Source organism: Nematolebias whitei, chromosome 18 (genome assembly GCF_014905685.2).
Source record: "Nematolebias whitei isolate Nwh7 chromosome 18, NemWhi1, whole genome shotgun sequence".
In the NCBI taxonomy this organism is placed as follows: domain Eukaryota; kingdom Metazoa; phylum Chordata; class Actinopteri; order Cyprinodontiformes; family Rivulidae; genus Nematolebias; species Nematolebias whitei.
The window spans coordinates 32,327,705-32,347,029 of NC_056515.1; the positions used below are offsets into that span (position 1 = coordinate 32,327,705).

The following is a 19,325-nucleotide window of genomic DNA, read 5'->3' on the forward strand; positions in this document are numbered from 1 at the left end:
TTTATTTCACAGAGAGACCCTCAGAGGCTCATGTCACTCCCTCAGCAGATGGCTGGGGCGAACACGGAATGACAAGCCTCGATTTCACCGACGCTTAAACAGGATTTCACCAGCTGCTGGAGAACAATTTGAATCTTTAACCTATTTTCAAACCGGAGCTTACACACTGAGAAGACTCAGACAAAGAAAAAAAGAAAAAGTACAATGAACTGACAGATCCCTTTGTGCAACTTCCTTGCAAGATTTGTTGAAATCCCAACGCCTGGATAAGTTTCTTCACGCCACTGATGAAACTGTACAGCGGCTAAACTTTAATTCGGTTCATCCCAGTGTTTCGCCGCTTTGTCAGTCAGAGGTGAGCTTGTGTTGTTGTTTATCGAAAGCACGGCTTGCATCATGGTGTAGGTGCTGTGAGACTTCCCTGTCATTTTTTTTTAAAGTGAACCTCACTCCCACTCGCTCACAGTAGGAGTCCTCTCTAGCTGCAGCAGATAAAGTAACCGTGGTGGCATGTTTCACGATCCCGCAGACTTTGAAGTAGAAAATATGCCAGAGGGTCGCCTTTGTTCGCGTTGTTTGTTTGGGGGTTTTGTGTCAAACGGGGCACAGGCTTAAAGGTGTGCTCGCATTGGTGGGACAAATATTTACAGTGAGAATCAAACTGAGTTCGACTTTACTCGTGCACGTATATTTGTTGAACTGACACTACACATCTCTGAATATGTAATTAAAATATCTTAATCTAGCTTCATATTTCTGTAATGCTGTCGGTTAAATTAGATATAATGTCTGTTAATTAAAAAAAAAAAGATGTGATAAACTCAGCTCAGTGGGAAATGCTGAGGAATGTCCTTCTGTCAGGTGAACCAATAAAGATTTTGTGATATTTTTCCCCAAAATACTTACATTGAATGGCTAGTAGAAGCTAAGAGTGAGGAATTAATGGGTCATGACATGATGTCATGTTCTTTTATTCTGTCTACGCTACAGCTGATGCAAAAAGACCTTCAAAAGTCTTAAAACATATTCTCTTTTAGTTTCATAACAGAACTCACTTCTTACTAAACGAACAAAATAAAGATGGAACATTCGATGAATGAATTCACATTGCCTTTGACAGTTATGAACTAAGAAAATCTAACGTTTAAAGAAGTTGTAGCCTTTTTAGTCAAATTTAGAAAAGAGCAATTTGCACAATTTCGGTGTCAGGCAATCACGAGAAATGAACCACTTGGATTGTGTGAATAACTCAGCTTTGACCGCAACAAATTCTGGTTGAATTATATAGAATTAGTCTTTTCTGTATAGAAGATATAGAAATGGTAAATGGACTGTACTTATATAGCACCTTTCTATCTGATGAAGATACTCAAAGTGCTTTACACTGCAATCTGTGTCCTCATTACCCATTCATACAGCACTCTACTAAACCTTTACAAAGACTAATCAGTGTTTTAGAGCAGTGATTTCCAATCCCAACCTATTTTCCTCAAAGACCCCCTTCTTACTTCCCAGCCAATCTGAGCACCCCATATCCCTCACTACTCCCCTCTCCTAAAATACTCAGATTAATCTCTTTATCAAAGTGATAAAAGAATAAAGTAAATATTATAAGTAATGTTATAAGTAATAGTAGTTGTATAAGTAAATATAGAATAAAGTAAATAATACAATAAGAAAGTAAACAGTTGCAATATTTTATTTGTAAAAAAGGTATAAACTGGTAGTTGTACAACATAAATAACTAAAGAACACTGTTTGAGAATTACTAAAATAACTTATCTTTTAAAAACAACAGAGTAATCTTAAAAACAGGCTTTAAAATTATAGTTTTGTCAAGATATCTTCCTGAGCTATCTGATGAAGATACTCAAAGCACTTTACAACACAATCTGTGTCCTCATTTATCCATTCATACAGCACTCTACTAGATCTCTACAAAGCTAATTGAACAAATCATTCTAAAGAGACTGGTGCTTTAGATCACTTTCATACACTGATGGGACACACATCAGAGGCTATGAGGGGTTCAGCGTCTTGCCCAGGGACACTTCAGCATGTGACTGCTGGTAGATTCGAACCCCCAACTCTTGCATTGGAGGACGACTGCTCTAACCACTCAGCCACAGCTGCCCCAATGTCTGTTCTAAACTAGTGAAAATTGTACTTATGTTGTCAGAAAACTGACTCCTCTGTGTGTTTTTACACATTTAAACATTCATAACTGCATGCGCTTACATTTATGTTATATATTTAATAAAACGTGAGCTTTCTACGAGAGCCGCACACAGTACTGACGTCATAACAATGTGCTCTTAAAGTGACAGTACAGAGTTTAGTTTTAAATATGTTATAGAAAACTCTTCAAACATAACCAAAAGGAGGGTTTCTCAGTGTTAATCAGAATTTGGTAAAATTTCAAACATTATAATTAAAAATAAATGCATATTATCTAAAGTTGTTACACAGACAATAAATTGATATTTAGAACCTCTAACCCCTGAGCAGACACATTACGCGAGTCCCCCGTTCTCTCTAGAGAACTCTACACCTGTTCTCTCTAAATTATCAGTTGTAGATGAAAATCTTACGACTTTTTACTGTAAGTTTTATTAGTCTGTCCAGTAGTTCATGACAGAGAGAACTCTAAATACTTTTATGGTAAGTTTTTTAAATGTTTTGCGTGATTTGTACCCAGACTGATTGGGATCAGTATCTGTCAAACTGAAAGTGTTATAACAACTTTATGTTTTTTAACATCAGTTCAAAGTCAATATCGCTGCACAGTGAATTAAAATGTGTTCAGTAGTCATGAAACATGTTAACAGATCCAAACACAGACTCAAAACAGTCGTGCTTCCTTTCATCTTTTGGCAGCAGGTGATTAAAAAATGTTAGTAAAATTGTCTAAATACACAAACTTAGCAAGCTCAAATTAAGCTCGTAGAAATGTCTCAAACATCTTCCCCTGCAGTCAGCCTCCTGCCCTCTATCCTCAGATGATGTGTTTTTGACAGTGAAACTATGCTTGTTATGCTAATAGAAATCCTTGTAAACAAGCTACAAATAAATGCTCATTATGTGTAAAATAGCCCAACAACATATGTGCTTTGAACCCAACTAAACTCCATATGCATTAATCTCAGCCTCCACACAGTGAAGGATTGTGGGTATGCAACCAAAGGCAGACAAACATGTGGGGAGTCCTGACATTTAAAATGCAGAGCTGTTAGAAATGATGCTACATGCAGGTTGACTTCTGACACGTTACAAACACAACATTCGATTCAATTCAAAAATACTTTATTAATCCCAAAGGGAAATTAATTGTTGTTAAAGCTCATCATCCTGGTTTCATTAGAGTTGTTATACAAATGTAGATGCTGATGGCTGTGGGCAGAAGTATCTCTTGTAGCAGTCCATCCCACAGCAGATCCTAAGAAACTGGCTGCAGATGCCGATACGTCCACCCAGACTCATTAGCCTCTCGGTCCTCTTGGGCAGAGGACTGCCTGAATGCCCGGCAGAACTCTTCCCCGAGCAATGGCCATTTCTCCGAGCATCCTGCTGAGCCCCTCATCACCGCAGACTTAACTGCAGGTGCTGGGGTACAATCTCGGCCTCCTGCTGTCACTAGCCACGTTTCCCGCTACCTCCAAGACCTCGGCAGTCAGTCACGTGAGCACCGCCTCCAGGTAGATGGGAATGCATCCACGGTACCTCCTTTCCAACTCATTTGGGATTTGGGGCTTTAGTTGAGGTAATATTTGAGCTGTTCGTTTTTCTGAGTTTGATGTTGGAAGACGTAGAGAATAAAGCGAGACTCAAATTGTTTTTTGTCTCTTTCTGTCGACTTCTACAACATCCAGGACCGACAACCATTATAACAAAAATGAATAGTAGAAAAAAGAAAGAAAAAAACCAGGGAAGTAAATATTTGTGGACCTGAACAGTTAATTGTTCTCTTAATCAACCTCACTGTAAACAAGTGTCTGTCTTCATATCATTTTCAGAAGAAAGATGAAAGAGTGAATGGTGTCTCAGAGTCATTTCCGAGATGATTAGGTGAAAGGCTTTGGATACCTAATAAGTATTCCAACCGAGCATATAGTTTAATGGCTTTCTGTGGCAGATCATTTCTGGGGGATCAGGTTCTGTCGTTAAAAGCGAACTAAGCTGAAATTGTTTATAAAAGCTGTCAGACCTGTTTGTTTTCTTTTTTGCTTCAAATAACACAAAATTCAAGGCACGAAAGAAGCTGGATTTTAGAAATTGCATCAAAATGGCAATCAAAAAAGAAACAAAAATGGTATTATGCAGGTAGATTGTCCTTTGGAGAAACCTTATTTTTTTTTAAAGAATTTATCCAACTTGTGCTTTTTTTGCACTTTTCATAACTTTAGTAAAAAAAAAAAATCACATTTCACATTTATTTTGATCAATCATTTATGCATGATGACTGCAACATTTTACAGAAATGACACATAAGGCACATCTCATTTAACTAATTTCTGCCTCTTTGTCTCTTCTCTCCTTTGTCCTCTTGCCTATGACCCTGAAACTGGTCATAACCATTAATTTGAAGGATGTCTTAAGTAAGAAAAATCACCTCAGATAGAAATAATTGAGAAGAGAGGGGGCTGCAGGACACCCGTGTATACTTGCAGCCTTTTTTGCATGATTGAAATGGCCATGATACCTTAATATCACATTGTAAACTGAAAACGTGGATACAAGGATGCATATCACTTGCTGCCTTACATGCCAGTGTTTTACACTAAAATCATTGTATGTTGAGAAATAAGTTCTTGATATGTTGGACAAATTGAGACATTAATGACAATGTGTGCATTCTCACGCAACATCTTATCTGTCAGTATGTGTTGTGAATGACTTTCAGCTAATATAAACTAGGGATGCACGAAATTATCGGCATGGTATCAGTATCGGCCGATATTAGCGTTAAAGTTAAATATCGGACATCAGCCATTCCATCAAAATAATCACCGATATAAAGGCACTGTTTTAGTACGACAACCCAGTGACAAGGATGCCTGCATTACAAGCACAACGTGATGATGTCACGCCCTGATCTGATCACGGCAGAGGAAGAAGTCAAAATGTCGGTGGTGTGGAAGGTTTTTTCTTTGAGGATGTCGGATTCCAAATATTTTTGGACTACGTTGAGCCTCGCTACATCGTCCCCAGTCGGATATATTTTTCCGACGTAGCCTTACCCGAGTTACAAGCTGTCATTTCCAACGTCATTGAAAAGCTAATAGCTGATAGCATTTGGGTGAGCTTAACCACAGACATTTGGACGTCAAGTGTTAGCCCCATTAGCATGATTAATCTTACGGCACAATGGATAGACAAAAACTTTGAACTTAAAAAGGCTGACCTTCATGCACAAGAGTGCACACTGCAGCTAGGAACCTGGAACAAGCCTCCACAAGTGAGACAGCATCGCAGGTGACTAATTCTAATAAATAATATTTAACACTTTTCATTTAATATAAGTTAAAAGTGCTTTGCATATGCCTGTTACTGAATATATGTCACCAGCTCTTATAGCTGTTACACAATTTTTGTAGCAAATAAGCTTAAATAAGAGGGCTATGTTCTGACAAAGTATATACAATTTCTGTATTGGTTATCGGCCAAATACATTTCAACATATCGGCATATTGGCCAAAAATCCAATATTGTGCATCCCTACTACAAAACACCAAATGTTAGCGCAGTATCTGTAAAATTACCAGAGGTATAGCTAATTTTTATGTAAGATAAAGTTGTTTAGTCATCTTACAGATTTGGCTTTAAAAGTTAATCAGCTAAACATCAACACTCAATGCTTACTTCCTGAGAGCTTCATTTAAATCTTTCCAGCAGTTCATGAGATATTTGGCTCACAAACAGACAAACACACACACTCAACATATCTGTGCCCACTTTTTGCTCAATGGCAGTGGGTGATAAAAGAAATTGCAAACCTTACAACAAAATGAATACAAGCACAACAAACAAGTGTTGGACCATTTTTTACTACCAATTAGAATATTGCATGTAGAGAACATGAATGGTTTTTGCAATGCTCATACAAATTAGATGTAGTCTACCACAGAGCACAGAGGTTCATATAAAACCTTTAAACCTTTACTCCGTCACTCTTCGTGTTTGTGTGGGTTGAAGCAACTGATGCATATTTACACAGACTCAACAGCTGTCACATTTTTCTCTGCAGAGAGCTTTTCTGTATTTGCCATACAAAGCTATTTGCTTGCCCCTGTATAACCCACCAACATTTATGCTTAAAAATGTATGAGAAGTGATTGTCTTTGTTCCCAAGACTTTTCGCCAAAACCTGCACTGAATTGTAAAAACGGGTGTTTATGTGTTTGCAAAGCCGCTTGAATCTCGGGGAGATGGTCTCGCCAGTTTGTCAGCAAAGTTTCAACAAACTTTGTACTGTATGATAAGGGCTGCAATGGCAGAGGGGAACATATGATAAAACAATGGAAAGATGGAAACAACTTTTGAAGTTTGTGGATGATATGCTGCCCAGAAAACAGAAATGATTAGGTTTATTTTTGTTCTGAATATATATATATAAGCTAATTATTACATGTTTTAATACTTTATTCATTCATTCAACCTTTATTTAAACAGGTAAATCCCATTGAGCCTCGAGGACTCATTTACAAGAGAGGCCTGTTTTCAACAAAGTGGTTATGGTTCATCTTTTTGGTTTTATTGATTACCCTCTTTTGCACTACAACTGTTTAAAAGAGAAAATGCAGATAAAAACAACATGTCAGTTGTCTGTTTTTAATAGGTATAATTTTATGATCATACTTAGCATTTTTGATCATTTATTCTCACGTGTACTGTATGTGTGCAGCAACGAGTCAAAACGCAGCGCATTAAGCATTCAAACAAACAAAAGAAGAGTGTTTTTTATATGGGCATGGTCTACTTATATCTTATGTGATAATAGTTTTCTAAAATTAAGTTGTATCAAAATCACTTCTGCATTACTTGTTGAAGTTATTAGAGCTGATTTGAGTGGGATCCCTATTGTGGTGTCAGTGGAAGGGAACTTCCCTGGAGTTTCAGAAGGATTTTTTTGTGAAAAACATTTTTTCCACACCAAAAGTTGAATCATGTGGATTCAACTGGATCAGTTGGATTTGTGTGTGTGCATGTATACGTGTATGTGTACATGGATAGGTGTGTGAACATTAGGTATAAACTTTTTTTTTTTACTTTGTTTGCATCCAGTCAAAGCAGATGTATTTGCTGATGTGGGTTTGTTTTGCAAGGGGTTGTTTGTGTTCAAATGTGTGTGTATGTATGTGTATATAGGTGTAGGTATGAATGTATGGATGCACAGATTCATATTGGCGTTAACGTTGATACGAACTGTGCAGTGTGCAATTGTTTTGACATGCCTGGAATGAATGAATTAAATAAAATAATAAAATAATAAAAAAATCATTGATTAAAGCAACACATTTGATGCAGTGTTTATGGTTATTTTGCTAACGTTGGAAGCTTCTTTGACTGAATTTTAGATGTGTGTTCTTACAAAATTATGGTTTGACATGTACAACATAAACACATCAACTGCAGATGGGCTACAGACCTGATACAACTCAAGAAACTACAAAAAAAAAAGTTTTATTTTAGCTTTATAAAAACAGAGTAAAAAAGGTATTTATAATAGCAAGAAAACTGTTTTCCATTACATGTCAGAAGTCTCCAAATGCATGTGTATGTTTAGTGAGGTCATGAATGAAGGTGATGGTTTATCCACTAATAAATTAACAAAACATTGTTAATAAAAATAATAATAATAATAATTTTTAAAAAATCACGTGTTTACTGCTAAAGCCAGAATGTATGTATGGTAGAAGGCTTGTATATTTGTAGAATACACAACTGAAAAAAAACATGGTTTTGTTGTTCCCACCAGCTCCGGTCCTGGCCATGGGATGCACCTTTGTTTAATAGAATAACAAAGCAGAACACCTGATTCCATGTTATGACCTTGTTTTGAGCAGACCAGTATAATTCAACGTTTTTTTCTCCACAGCTGGACAGCAAAAGAGAAACATGTAAATGACAGATGACTTGTCATTCATCACCGTCATCTCCTCAACACGCAGGAGGAAATAACTAACCGGCCTCAGTGTGTCACTTCCTGTGTGCAGCTACTTTGTCTTTGCTGAAAACCGTTTAGCTGCTGCGATGAATGTCAAATAATGTACACTGACCCTTACACACAAACACAGAATTATTTTTTTGCAAACTGACACTTGTGAGCTGTAATCATCTGCACGTGCATGCAAAAATCTGCTAAAGTGCTTTGCATGAAAGAGAAAAGATGCAGGTGCATTTAATCATATAGTAATGCAGCACAAATTTCTGCACATTACTTTTTTATTTTTTAGACTAATAATAAATTACATTTTATATTGCATTCCTTATACTGACTCCTTTATATTTTATTGTGCATAAGCTGCACATTTATTATGACAACTGTTTCGAAAGTATAGTCGCTTTAGTACAATTAGAATCCAAAAGTCTTTCAAGGTTTGTGGTGGAGAGGACCTAAACTTTGGTGAACGAAGCAGAGAAAGCAGGGAGATGACAAAGTACTTGTTTAGAAAATTAAAAATAAAGACACAAAGAAGTCACAGCAAGATTATTTAAAAGAACAAAACAAAATCTGGCTCAACCATCAAAATCCATGTGTGAACAGAGGATCAAGGAAAAACAGGAGGATATACAATATACTAAGAGAGTGACTCTAATGATCCATGTGCTGATTACTAACAGAGTACAGGTGGCATGTGAGGAGCTGGAAACAAGGAATATGCAAAGCATTTAGTGGCAATTGTCAGCGGAATTTAGGTAAAGATTTATGGATGTTTTCACTGCTAATGGTAAGTTAATGTTGAACCATGTGTGTGAGGTCAGAGAGTTATTTTCCTCTCTCAGAGGGGAGCCTGCAAGCCCCTACAGATCCAAGTCTAAGAGGCCGAGGTCATTGTGCTCATAAGCATTATAAAAACACTTCCTGTACACTGCCCGCTGCAGAGCTTCATGACCGGGGCGTCAATGAAACATCTGTGTAAACCTGTGGTGAACTCTGCCCTTGCAAGTTACTGGGTTAAAAAAAAAATCTTCTCATGTCTTCGTGCGTGACTCTTTATAAGTAAATAATGAAAGAATATTTTTATCCAAGGGGCAGCACGGTGGCACAGCTGATAGAGCTGCTGCCTCTCAGCGAGCAGGTTACCCTGGTTCAAATCCCAGTCCGGGGGCCTTTCTGGGTGGAGTTTGCATGTTCTCTCCGTGCATGCGTGGGTTTTCTCTGGGAAAACCCACAGACAAAAAACATGCATGTTAGACTAATTGGAAACGCAAAGGTGTGAGCGAGAGAGTGAATGTTTGTCTCATTTGTCTCCATGTGACCCTATGATGGACTTGTGACCTGCCTAGGGTGTACCCCACCTCTTGCACAGTGACTGCTGGACATGGGCACCAGTGAACCTCATGACCCAAAAAAGGAAGAAGCAGGTAAAGATAATGGATGGATGGATTTTTATCCAACATTTTGGTCCTTCGAGTCGGATTCGAACCAGCGACCTAAATATATTTGTATCCAACAGTAATGATGATAAAAACAACATGAATCAAAACCAGAACTACACTGTCAAAATACTAAAGCTCAGTTTCAATAAGCTATGATAAATCAACTAAAACATCTGTTCACCAGGAAAATAATTACTTGATGCACTGACAAATGTTTGGAAAAGTATGAGGAGAAAAACAAATGACTTTGCAAAACAAATGTAAACATTTTTTGAAGATGACAAATGACATGTATCTCTTTGGATATTTACACACTGCACTGCTGTATCTTAATAATTTTAACACAACACCCCCGTGTGGTCATCAATGCCAAACAAAGGCAGCCAAGTAGTTTTTGTGTTTGTTGTAAGTATCTGCTGGCCCTATTTTTTATTTTTTTATTTAAGGACAAGTGTAGCGCTCACATGCTTTGTTAGATACTTGCATGATAAATGCATGAAAAACACTTCTTATGTGAAGTTCTTAGGCACAACAAATCAAACTGATCTTTTCATTGATTTTTTTTGGAAGATGTGAAAATATAGCATATAATCAATCATTAAATATGTGTATGCAAATGTGAATGTTTCTCTAAATGGTTCAGTTTACTGGCTTCACTAAGGCTTAATGCTAAAAAAAAAGTTATTGTTCAAATTCTAAGTCTTGTGCCCCATTATCTTTGTTTTTCACTCCTTCATGACACCTGCCTGAATTAAAAAAAACAAAAACAAAAAAAAAGTGTTGTGCTGTTTGTTGCTTGTTCAACCATCTATATCTGTATTTCAGTAGCATACTTTATTATCAAAAGGACAGAAACCGTCCTACCTTTGACTAAAACTGTTCTCTTTCCTATGGCAGTGCAGGGTAACAACCCGATGACCCTCGCTTCTGATGTCCTGACTGACCGTCCACATAACCGGGTTACTGGCTCTTGCCCCAAGGAACGCCACACCATCCTTCAGCTTGACACTGAAACACACAAAAATACATCTTTAAAAACAAAACAATAGTGTGTTGATTATCCACGAACATTTTTCATGTTTTCTTTTTTTGCTGCTTTGTCAAAATTGTTTAGCAAAAACCTTCTTATACTCCTCTACAGCCACCATGGCTGTAGTCACACAGTTGCTCCTGTTGAAAGGTCTGTGTATTTCACATTCACCCTCTCAGCAGATGTCCCTCCTCCTGGAAGTTCCACCTGGAAGCAACATCTCACCGAAATCAAGTTTCAATCCGTATAAAATGTAGATTATGTGGACAATTTCCTCTTAGGTATTAATTATGGCAAATGCACTTTTCTAACCTGACAAGTTCTGTGAAGCTTTATACAATGCATTTCTCATACCCAGTCTTATGACTGGAAGATGGCCTTCCTACCACTGGTCCAAAGCTGCCTCAGTGTGAAAAAGTGCATTTGGATAATATCAAAACTTCAAGCCAATATTGTCCAGAGTTCTTTTTTTTTTTTTTACCTTGTCTGGTTGGTAGCTGCTTGTCGATTTAAAAAAAAAAACTTAAAAGTTATATAAAGAGACAGATGCTCCAGATCTATCATCAAGATGAGATGAGAACATGATAGAGGAACTAAAACTATTTAGGTTAACACATAATGTCAAGATGGATTAAAAATCATTAGCTGTATGAATTGAAATTCATGATTAGCAATCTTAAACCAGCTGGTGAACACTTTAAACATTTAAATAGGTTTATACCCAAAGTTAAGAGCAAATCATTGGCAGAAAAGGCAATTTTCTTACTGCATCTGGGGCTTTAAAAGACTTCTAAGTTTTGAACCACCTGTCTGACCATTTTATCCTACGATCACTTCCATTATTTATGGTCACAGTCTGTGGGCTGATATACAGGTGGTGAATAACCACACACTGTGGCTTTTCTCATTCCTTCCTCTGTCACATGTAGTTATCAAGACATGTGCCGCTTTTGCAACTTCTTTATCCAACATATCGAATTATTACTGTTCATACTTCATGCACAAATTGAGCTAGATATGTGAGCATAAGAGGCAATGAAGAAGAAAGATGGTGAGGCATACTGGTCTCCGAAAAAGCACAAAAGCTAAGGAAAAACCCCATCTCAGTTCAGCAATAGATGAATGCTTAGTAATTCTTGCCCTATATCAAAATAATCAGACTGTCCTCATTTCAGATCTGTGAAGTATCTGTACAAGATGACGAAAAAACCTGAGCATTTAAAGGGGAATAATGATTTGACAACCCAAGCAGCAGTGCTTAGAAGAGCACAGTCATTACGTCTTCTGTATTCATCCGGTCACCTTTGATCTTATCACGGGCTCTGCTTCAGTAATAACTGGCCTTGTGTTGGTTGCTGTTCCTGACGAGCAAAGATAAAGGCCGCAAGTGTGGGAGCTGCAGACAGTAACTGGGGGAAGCAACTGATTGCTCCCTGCCCTCCTGTTTTCAACTTGCCACCTTATTCAAAGCACAGTAATAACTATAAATTCACAACCTGATTTACCACCAACACGTAACATGGAAACTAATAATCAAAGAAACGTGCAGTATTCTATATAATGCGTACAAAACGTCAATTTCTGGGTGTTTCAGGTTCGGCTATGATTCCTGGCTGATAGCACTTTTCTTTGGTTGGGGGTAGTGCCTTTGTTTATAAGCGTTTTGCATTCATTTGAAAATGTAATTTAGACTAATTTAACAGTTTAAAGTATCTTCCTAGCCACAAAAGTTTGGTAAGTATCTTTGGCCTTCCAGGAAGAAAGACAACTTAATCAAATATGTATTTAGTCAACAGATCAATCAATACTAGAGTTCATTGAAAGACTTTCAACTAGCTATTGTGTTTTATGGGGTCTTTCTTTTCTCTCCTCATTTTCTTCCTTTCCTCATTTCCTTCATCACTTTCCTCATTTTCGTCTTTTCCTCATTTCCAGCCAGTTGAGGTAGTCTGGGCATCTGGTAAGGATGCCCCCTTGGCCACCTCCCTAGGGAGGTGCTTTGGGCATGTTCGACTGGGAGGAGCCCCTGTGGAAGACCCAATACATGCTTCGCTTCACCTCACTTTATTAGGTCCCTGCAGGGCAATTCATTTACAGTAAGTAGTGGTGGTGATGACAGCCAGCACCTTCATACAAATTTTAAAACATGACAAAATTAATAAAAAACAGGATAAAAATGTACATTCAAAACAAGATTAAAATACTTGAAAACATTACTAAAAAGAAGAGAGAGAAAGAAAGAAGTGTTAGACTGTGATAATTCAATTGCAATCCTAGGATAAGGCCTTAAATCTACAAATATATTTTGTTTAAAAAAAACAATGACTGTTGGGATACTATAGCCCCTTTTCCATAGGTCCTGATCGGCTCGGCACTTATTGAGCCTTATTGGGCTGGTACAGGTCGAATTGCTTCATTTTCCGTTTCCACAGTGCCTCTTTATGCTTTCAGTACCGGTTCCAGTGGGCGGGGTTCAAATTGACGTTGCGTGCCTCCCACCAGCTGGAGGCGGTGAGACGCTGAAACAGGTTTCAGTACAGGGTGTGAATTTATTTTGAAGTTTCTGGTAAATTAAAAAGAAAATAGATTATTAAATCTCAGTTGGCCTGGGAATGCCTTGGGCTACCCCTAGATGAATTAGAAGAGGTGGCTGTGGAAAGAGATGTCTGGACCTCCCTAATGTTGCTGGTCCCGTGTCCCGACTTTAGAACAAGCGGAAGATAATGGATAGATGAATCCTCATTTTCTTAATCCCTTTCCTCATTTTCTTATTTTCCTCATTTCCTTAATCCACTTCTTCATTTTCTTCCATTCCTCATTGCCTTCAACCCTTTCCTCATTTTCTTCATTTCCTCATTTTCTTAATCCCTTTCCTCATTTTCTTTCTTTATATCCTTATTTCCTTAATCCCCTTTCTCATTTCCTTCCATTACTCATTGCCTTCAACCCTTTCCTCATTTTCTTCCTCTCCTCATTTTCTTAATCCCTTTCCTCATTTTCTTTCTTTATATCCTTATTTCCTTAATCCCCTTCCTCATTTTCTTCCTCTCCTCATTTCCTTCATCCCTTTCCTCATTTTCTTCATTTCCTCATTTCCTTAATCCCTCTCCTCATTTTCTTCATTTCCTCATTTCTTTCATTACTCATTTCCTCAATCTCTCTCCTCATTTCCTTCCTTCTTCCCTCCCTCCCTCTCTCCAGCCATTTTCTGTAAGGATGGCACCTTTTGCTGTTTCTGTTTGTGTCTGTGTTTCCTCGTCAGTTTAATTGTTGCCACCTTTGTCTCGTCACACCTGCTGTTGTAATCACGTCTGGTCTCGTCCTTGTATATAAGCCTCCTGTTCTGTGTTGTTCCTTTGTCGGGTCGTATTCGTTGGGTCTCTGCGTTCTCCTGCGTCTCCCCTGATCTTTCCTGAGTCCTCCCTGAGTTTCCCTTTGAGCCATCCGTCTTCATGTAAGTTTTGCTGCCACGTCAGCTGTTTGTTTTGTTCTTCATTTATTATTAAAAATACTTATTTTTGTAATCTGCCGAGTTTGAGTCCTGTCTGCACATTGGGTTCGTTCCTGTCCACAAAATCCTGACATTTTCCTTATTCCTTTATTTTATTGCCTTCCCTCCTTTTATTCTTTCATTGTCCCTTTTTCTTTCTTTGCTGTTTCCTTACTCCTTTCTTCCTTCTTTTCTTCCCTCAATTCCTTTATTTCGTTTTTCTACCTTCCTTCCTCCCTTATCTTAATCTGACATTATTTGATGTGTTTACTCATGCAGTATTTCACAAACAAACTTGATCGTGTGCCCCTGCCATCAAGCCAGTGGTTTAAATTAACAAATGGCACGTCGTAAATGAGATTGGATTGGCTAATGTAATTTCTGGTGAGGAAGGACAACCGGTGGCGTTGTTAGGGACAGCAATAAAAGAAAGCAATTTGAGAGGAGGTCCCTTTTCACATGCATCAGCACATGAAGGTGCCTCATTAAATCCACAAAAACGTGTATTTGTGAGATGCGTATTTACAGATGACAGGATTTTTTTTCCCCTCTTCCCTGTAATACCTGATTGATTCTCAGAAATAAACCAGAACAGCCACCGACCAAATAACACCTCAACATATTCTTTGGTGAATGCTTAAAAAATAGTTCATAAATAAAAAGAACAGCGAAATATTTTATTAATCACAAAAAGTCAAATTGTTGCAGTAAAAATTTAATCTTATTAATAACCTCCTTAGTCCCGGCCCATTCTTTTGCGTTCTTTATAGTGGACATTTTGTTCATGTAATTTGAGCTCTGGAGTATGGTACTTTTTAGAGGACATTCTTGGCTTTCCAGTGATGTGTGATGTGATAGGTTTGCATGCTGGGAACTCACATTTTCTTTTCAATCAAAATTGCTGGCTTACCAACAGCCATATTTTATAGAACATGGAGAGGTAAGCAAAATATGTATTTGTTGCAATTTTTACCATGGTGATTATACCTGCATATATCCTTCTTTATCAAAATGTTAATATGTTTACCTCAGAAAACAGTTTAAATAATGTGTGTTTTGAAATGAGAGTCTTTTTTATGAATGCCAATTGCAGTGTACACCAGGTTCATTTTACTGTATTTAATGAGTCAATATTGTTGTAGGAGAAAGAAGTGAAGCAGAGAAGATTTTATACCAAATAGTAGCGGGAGATTCAGATTTGAGTTAGTCTGATGAGGATGAGAAGCAGCCTGGGATGGAAGATGGTGAAGAAGAAGTAGGTGAAGAAGATGAGGAAGACAATGTAGGAGTATCTGATGAGGAGACAGACTCAGAGCGAGAAAGGGAGCAGGAAAGTCATTGTGCTTTGTGAGCTGGGACCATTTTGCATGTTTTATTTAATTCTAGCCTAATGTATCCTATTTTTATATTTTAGATTATTGCTGTATTAGAAGTTAGAATTTTGTACGCATTTAAAAGATTTACACCTGCACTACCTGGGCTTCCTGTCTATGAAGATGACCTTAAAATGAGAGAACATTGGAGTCCAATCCAATACTTTTCACAGTACATCAACTACAAAACCTTTGAAGATTTGTCTACTTTTACAAATCAAAAATCAGCTGCAAACTATGGGAGTGTCATTAAATACTATGCCCAAGAAATCAAGATTTTATTTGGCATATCAGTAAACATGGCCTGCCTTGGCTATCCCAGATGTACAAAAAAAATCTAGTGTCAGTTATTAGCAGGAAAATGACAAGGGAAAAGTGTTACAAGCTGAAAAGTGCACTCAAGATTGTTGATGATATAGATGTAACAGAAGATGCAAAGGAGTCAGACATTCTTTGGAGAGTAAGACCATTGCTTGACTTTGTGAGGAAAGGTTGTGTCAGCCCTCCAAGGTACAACAAGGTCTGCATTGATGAGCAACTTATTCCTTTCACAAGACACTGTCCACTCAGGCAATATGTCCCAGGCAAGCCACCGTACTGGCCTAAAAGCCTTTGTTCTTGCTTCTCAAAATAGTCTGCTTCTGGATTTCGAGGTGTACCAAGGGAAGAATATAGTGGACAATACTTAATCATTTGGCACATTGTTTTTGCACTATTACATGTTTAGTGTATTCTTAGTTCATATCTTAGATCTTATTACTGTTTATCTTTTACTATTTATATTTTTGTTAGATGTAACTGGGACCCTGTGTACACAATTTCATTCCACCACATGTACCACATTTGATATGAATGACAATAAGTAACCTTGACCTTGATATGTTTAGAGGCCAAAGTTTGGGAGTTGGACCTGCAGCAGTCTTGCGATTATTTGAATATGTTCCCACATGAACTTGTGTATTCTTTGACTGATGATTCAATCAATATGTCCAATTGGACATATTGATTGATTGTGAAGGGACTTCCAGGCAACTGGAACAATAATGAGGAACCAAGTATAAAAGTCATGCCACAGCTGCCAGAAGATAAGCAGTTGTGAAAAGTAGGGATAGAAGCATCAGTGACGATTGTCCGGAGGAGACCAGAACTGTCAATCACTAAATATTTTAAGAATAAACCAGTGCTGATAGCTTCTACTGTGTATGGGAAAGAGCCAGAAGATAGCTGTAGCAGATGGTCCAACAAAGAAAAGGTTCATGTCCAGTTGTGACAAGCAGCAGTGATCAGAGAATACAATAACATGGGTGGTGTAGACCTGTGTGACCAAATGCTGAGCTTATATCACATGTCAACCAGGACCAAGAGATGGACACCATGTGTGATCACTAATTTATTTCATGTTGCATCACAAATGCTTGGATTCTATAAAAGTCTGACAGCAAAGTGCCCAATCGATCAGCTAAGAACACCCAACAGTGCCTGGACTTCAAATTGCACTTGGCTGAAGAGCTGCTGGATAGTCCTTCATTTGATGACAGCAGTGAAGATAGTGAATAAGAGTATCAGCCACTAACCAAAAATCTCTCAACCAGAGCCACCGATACACAGATTAGGGGCCAGGCACATGCCAGAGATAGTGGATATCAAGCATACAGAAAGATGCAGGAATAAGGATTACAGTGGTAGGACACATGAGTTGTACCAAATGTGAGATGTTTAAAGCTGATAGTTATTTGTATAACAGTGAAATGTGTGCAGTGTGAGCAGATGTAACATTAATTTCTCTGATTTCAGTTCTGGGTGCTCTAATCAGTAATTAATAACCAATTGCTCAGTGCAAAGCATGACTCTTTTTTTTATAATATTTTATTCATTTTCTTTGGGTCTCAGATTCTGATGGAGCTGATCATAAAAGGCTGAAAATAAAATTATAGTCCCCACCATAAATGTACAACGTATCTACAACATCATGTTGCAAAATGTTAAAGACCTCAAGCTTCTTCAAAAAGAGTTATCACCTGAACATCCCAGTCCTATATTATCTGTTTTTCCATTCAAACTTTAATTATAATATTCTGTCTAGCACTATTGTACCATCTACTCATCTATTGACTTAGATATTAGTAAGACTCACCATTTCCTTTTCACCTTTTCCTCTAATAAAAATAAAACTGAAATTTCCATGCATCCATTTTCTTTACCCGCTTATTCCATTTTTGGGTCACGGGGGTTGCTGGTGCCCATGTCCAGCAATCACTGTGCGAGGGGCGGGGTACACCCTGGACGGGTCGCAAGTCCATCACAAGGCCACATAGAGACACACGAGACAAACAACCATTCACTCTCTCACTCACACCTAGGGACAATTTAGAGTTACCAATCAGCCTAACATGCATGTTTTTGGACTGTGGGAGGAAACCGGAGCACCCGGAGAAAACCCACGCATGCACGGAGAGAACATGCAAACTCCACCCAGAAAGGCCCCTGGACCGGGGTTTGAACCAAGGACCTGCTCGCTGAGAGGCAGCAGCTCTACCAGTTGCACCAACGTGCTGCCCTGAAATTCCCTAAATAGTCAAAAGCCATCTCCTATTTCCCTTGTCTTGTTCACAATGAAGATGGTTCCCACACCAAGCCAAAAACAACTTCATAATTTCTCTGTACTGAGCTTCCAGTTCTTTACTGATACTCCTTACAGCTGCAGAGTTGTCTGAATATTTCCACAGAAGTTAAAACTCAAAGTTTTACTGGAAGTCTGTAGCTCTCACAGTCTGAAATCTACCAGAATAAAAACAGTTTCCATGCTGAAAAAGTTTGAAAAAGTTAAATAAGTTGAAATATGCAGAATCAACACTACCTTAAGAAATGCGCGTACAGGTTACAGCCAATAATTGTTTGGACATTTGCCTGAAAGTCACATACTTTAGCATAAGTGTGCATATTGAAAGAGTAACTAATCTGGTACAAGAGGTATATGTAGAAAATTCTATGACCATCAAAACTCCAATTGCTAAAATACTTAAGTCTGTAGGTTTGGCGTAACACACAGAGCAATGCCATCTAATGAGCTAAGTTTAAAACCACTGAAAATATGTATTTTGATGCGTTATTCTACTTTGTAGTTTAAAGTCCTTGTCAGTCAATGTTCAATAACCACTATATTGATCTAATTTCCTGTTTAATAGAGGCGTTCAGACCAGCATATTTCCATATGTGCTTCCATTTTTGTCTCACCTGGAATAAAATGTATCACCCCTTAGTCCAATAATCCTAGACCAAAAAAAAAAAAGTCATATTTAAATTAAAAACAATTTGGCAGGTAGACTGTAGAGAAGCGTTAAGAATGTATTGTTTGAGCTATACAGTGACAAGGAATGGAGTCTGTGGATTTGTTTAAGTCAACAAGGTTGCATGAGGACAAAATGAGCTGTTGGTTCCTATGAAAATTTGAGACAACAGGATTTTTTGGCAGTGAGATTTATGGGAAAGTCCATGTAAAAATCATATTAGAGGCTATGAAAAAAATAGCTTCAGGTTAAATGTGGTTGGGCAGAAAGAAAACAAAATGTAATAAGACAAGGGTTCTTTCAGGAAGGATAAAAAAAAGACATAAGACAGCACTTTACTGCTCAAGAAGCTTTATACATACATGTATACACACACACATATTTATACATACATATACACACACACACACACATTTATACATACATATACACACACACACACACACATTTATACATACATATACACACACACACACACACATTTATACATACATATACACACACACACACACACATTTATACATACATATACACACACACACACA

The 19,325-nt window shown here is 37.8% G+C and overlaps 1 protein-coding gene across 1 annotated transcript in view; it reads right to left on the reverse strand.

The window, feature by feature from the left end:
- The window catches only part of si:dkey-112m2.1 (transmembrane protein 132C), a 187,052-nt gene that overhangs the window by 66,774 nt on the left and 100,953 nt on the right, over window positions 1-19,325 (reverse strand). The window contains exon 3 of the mRNA XM_037692045.1: window positions 10,465-10,608. Coding sequence (XP_037547973.1) covers window positions 10,465-10,608 — 144 coding nt within the window. The remainder of the gene's footprint in view (window positions 1-10,464; window positions 10,609-19,325) is intronic.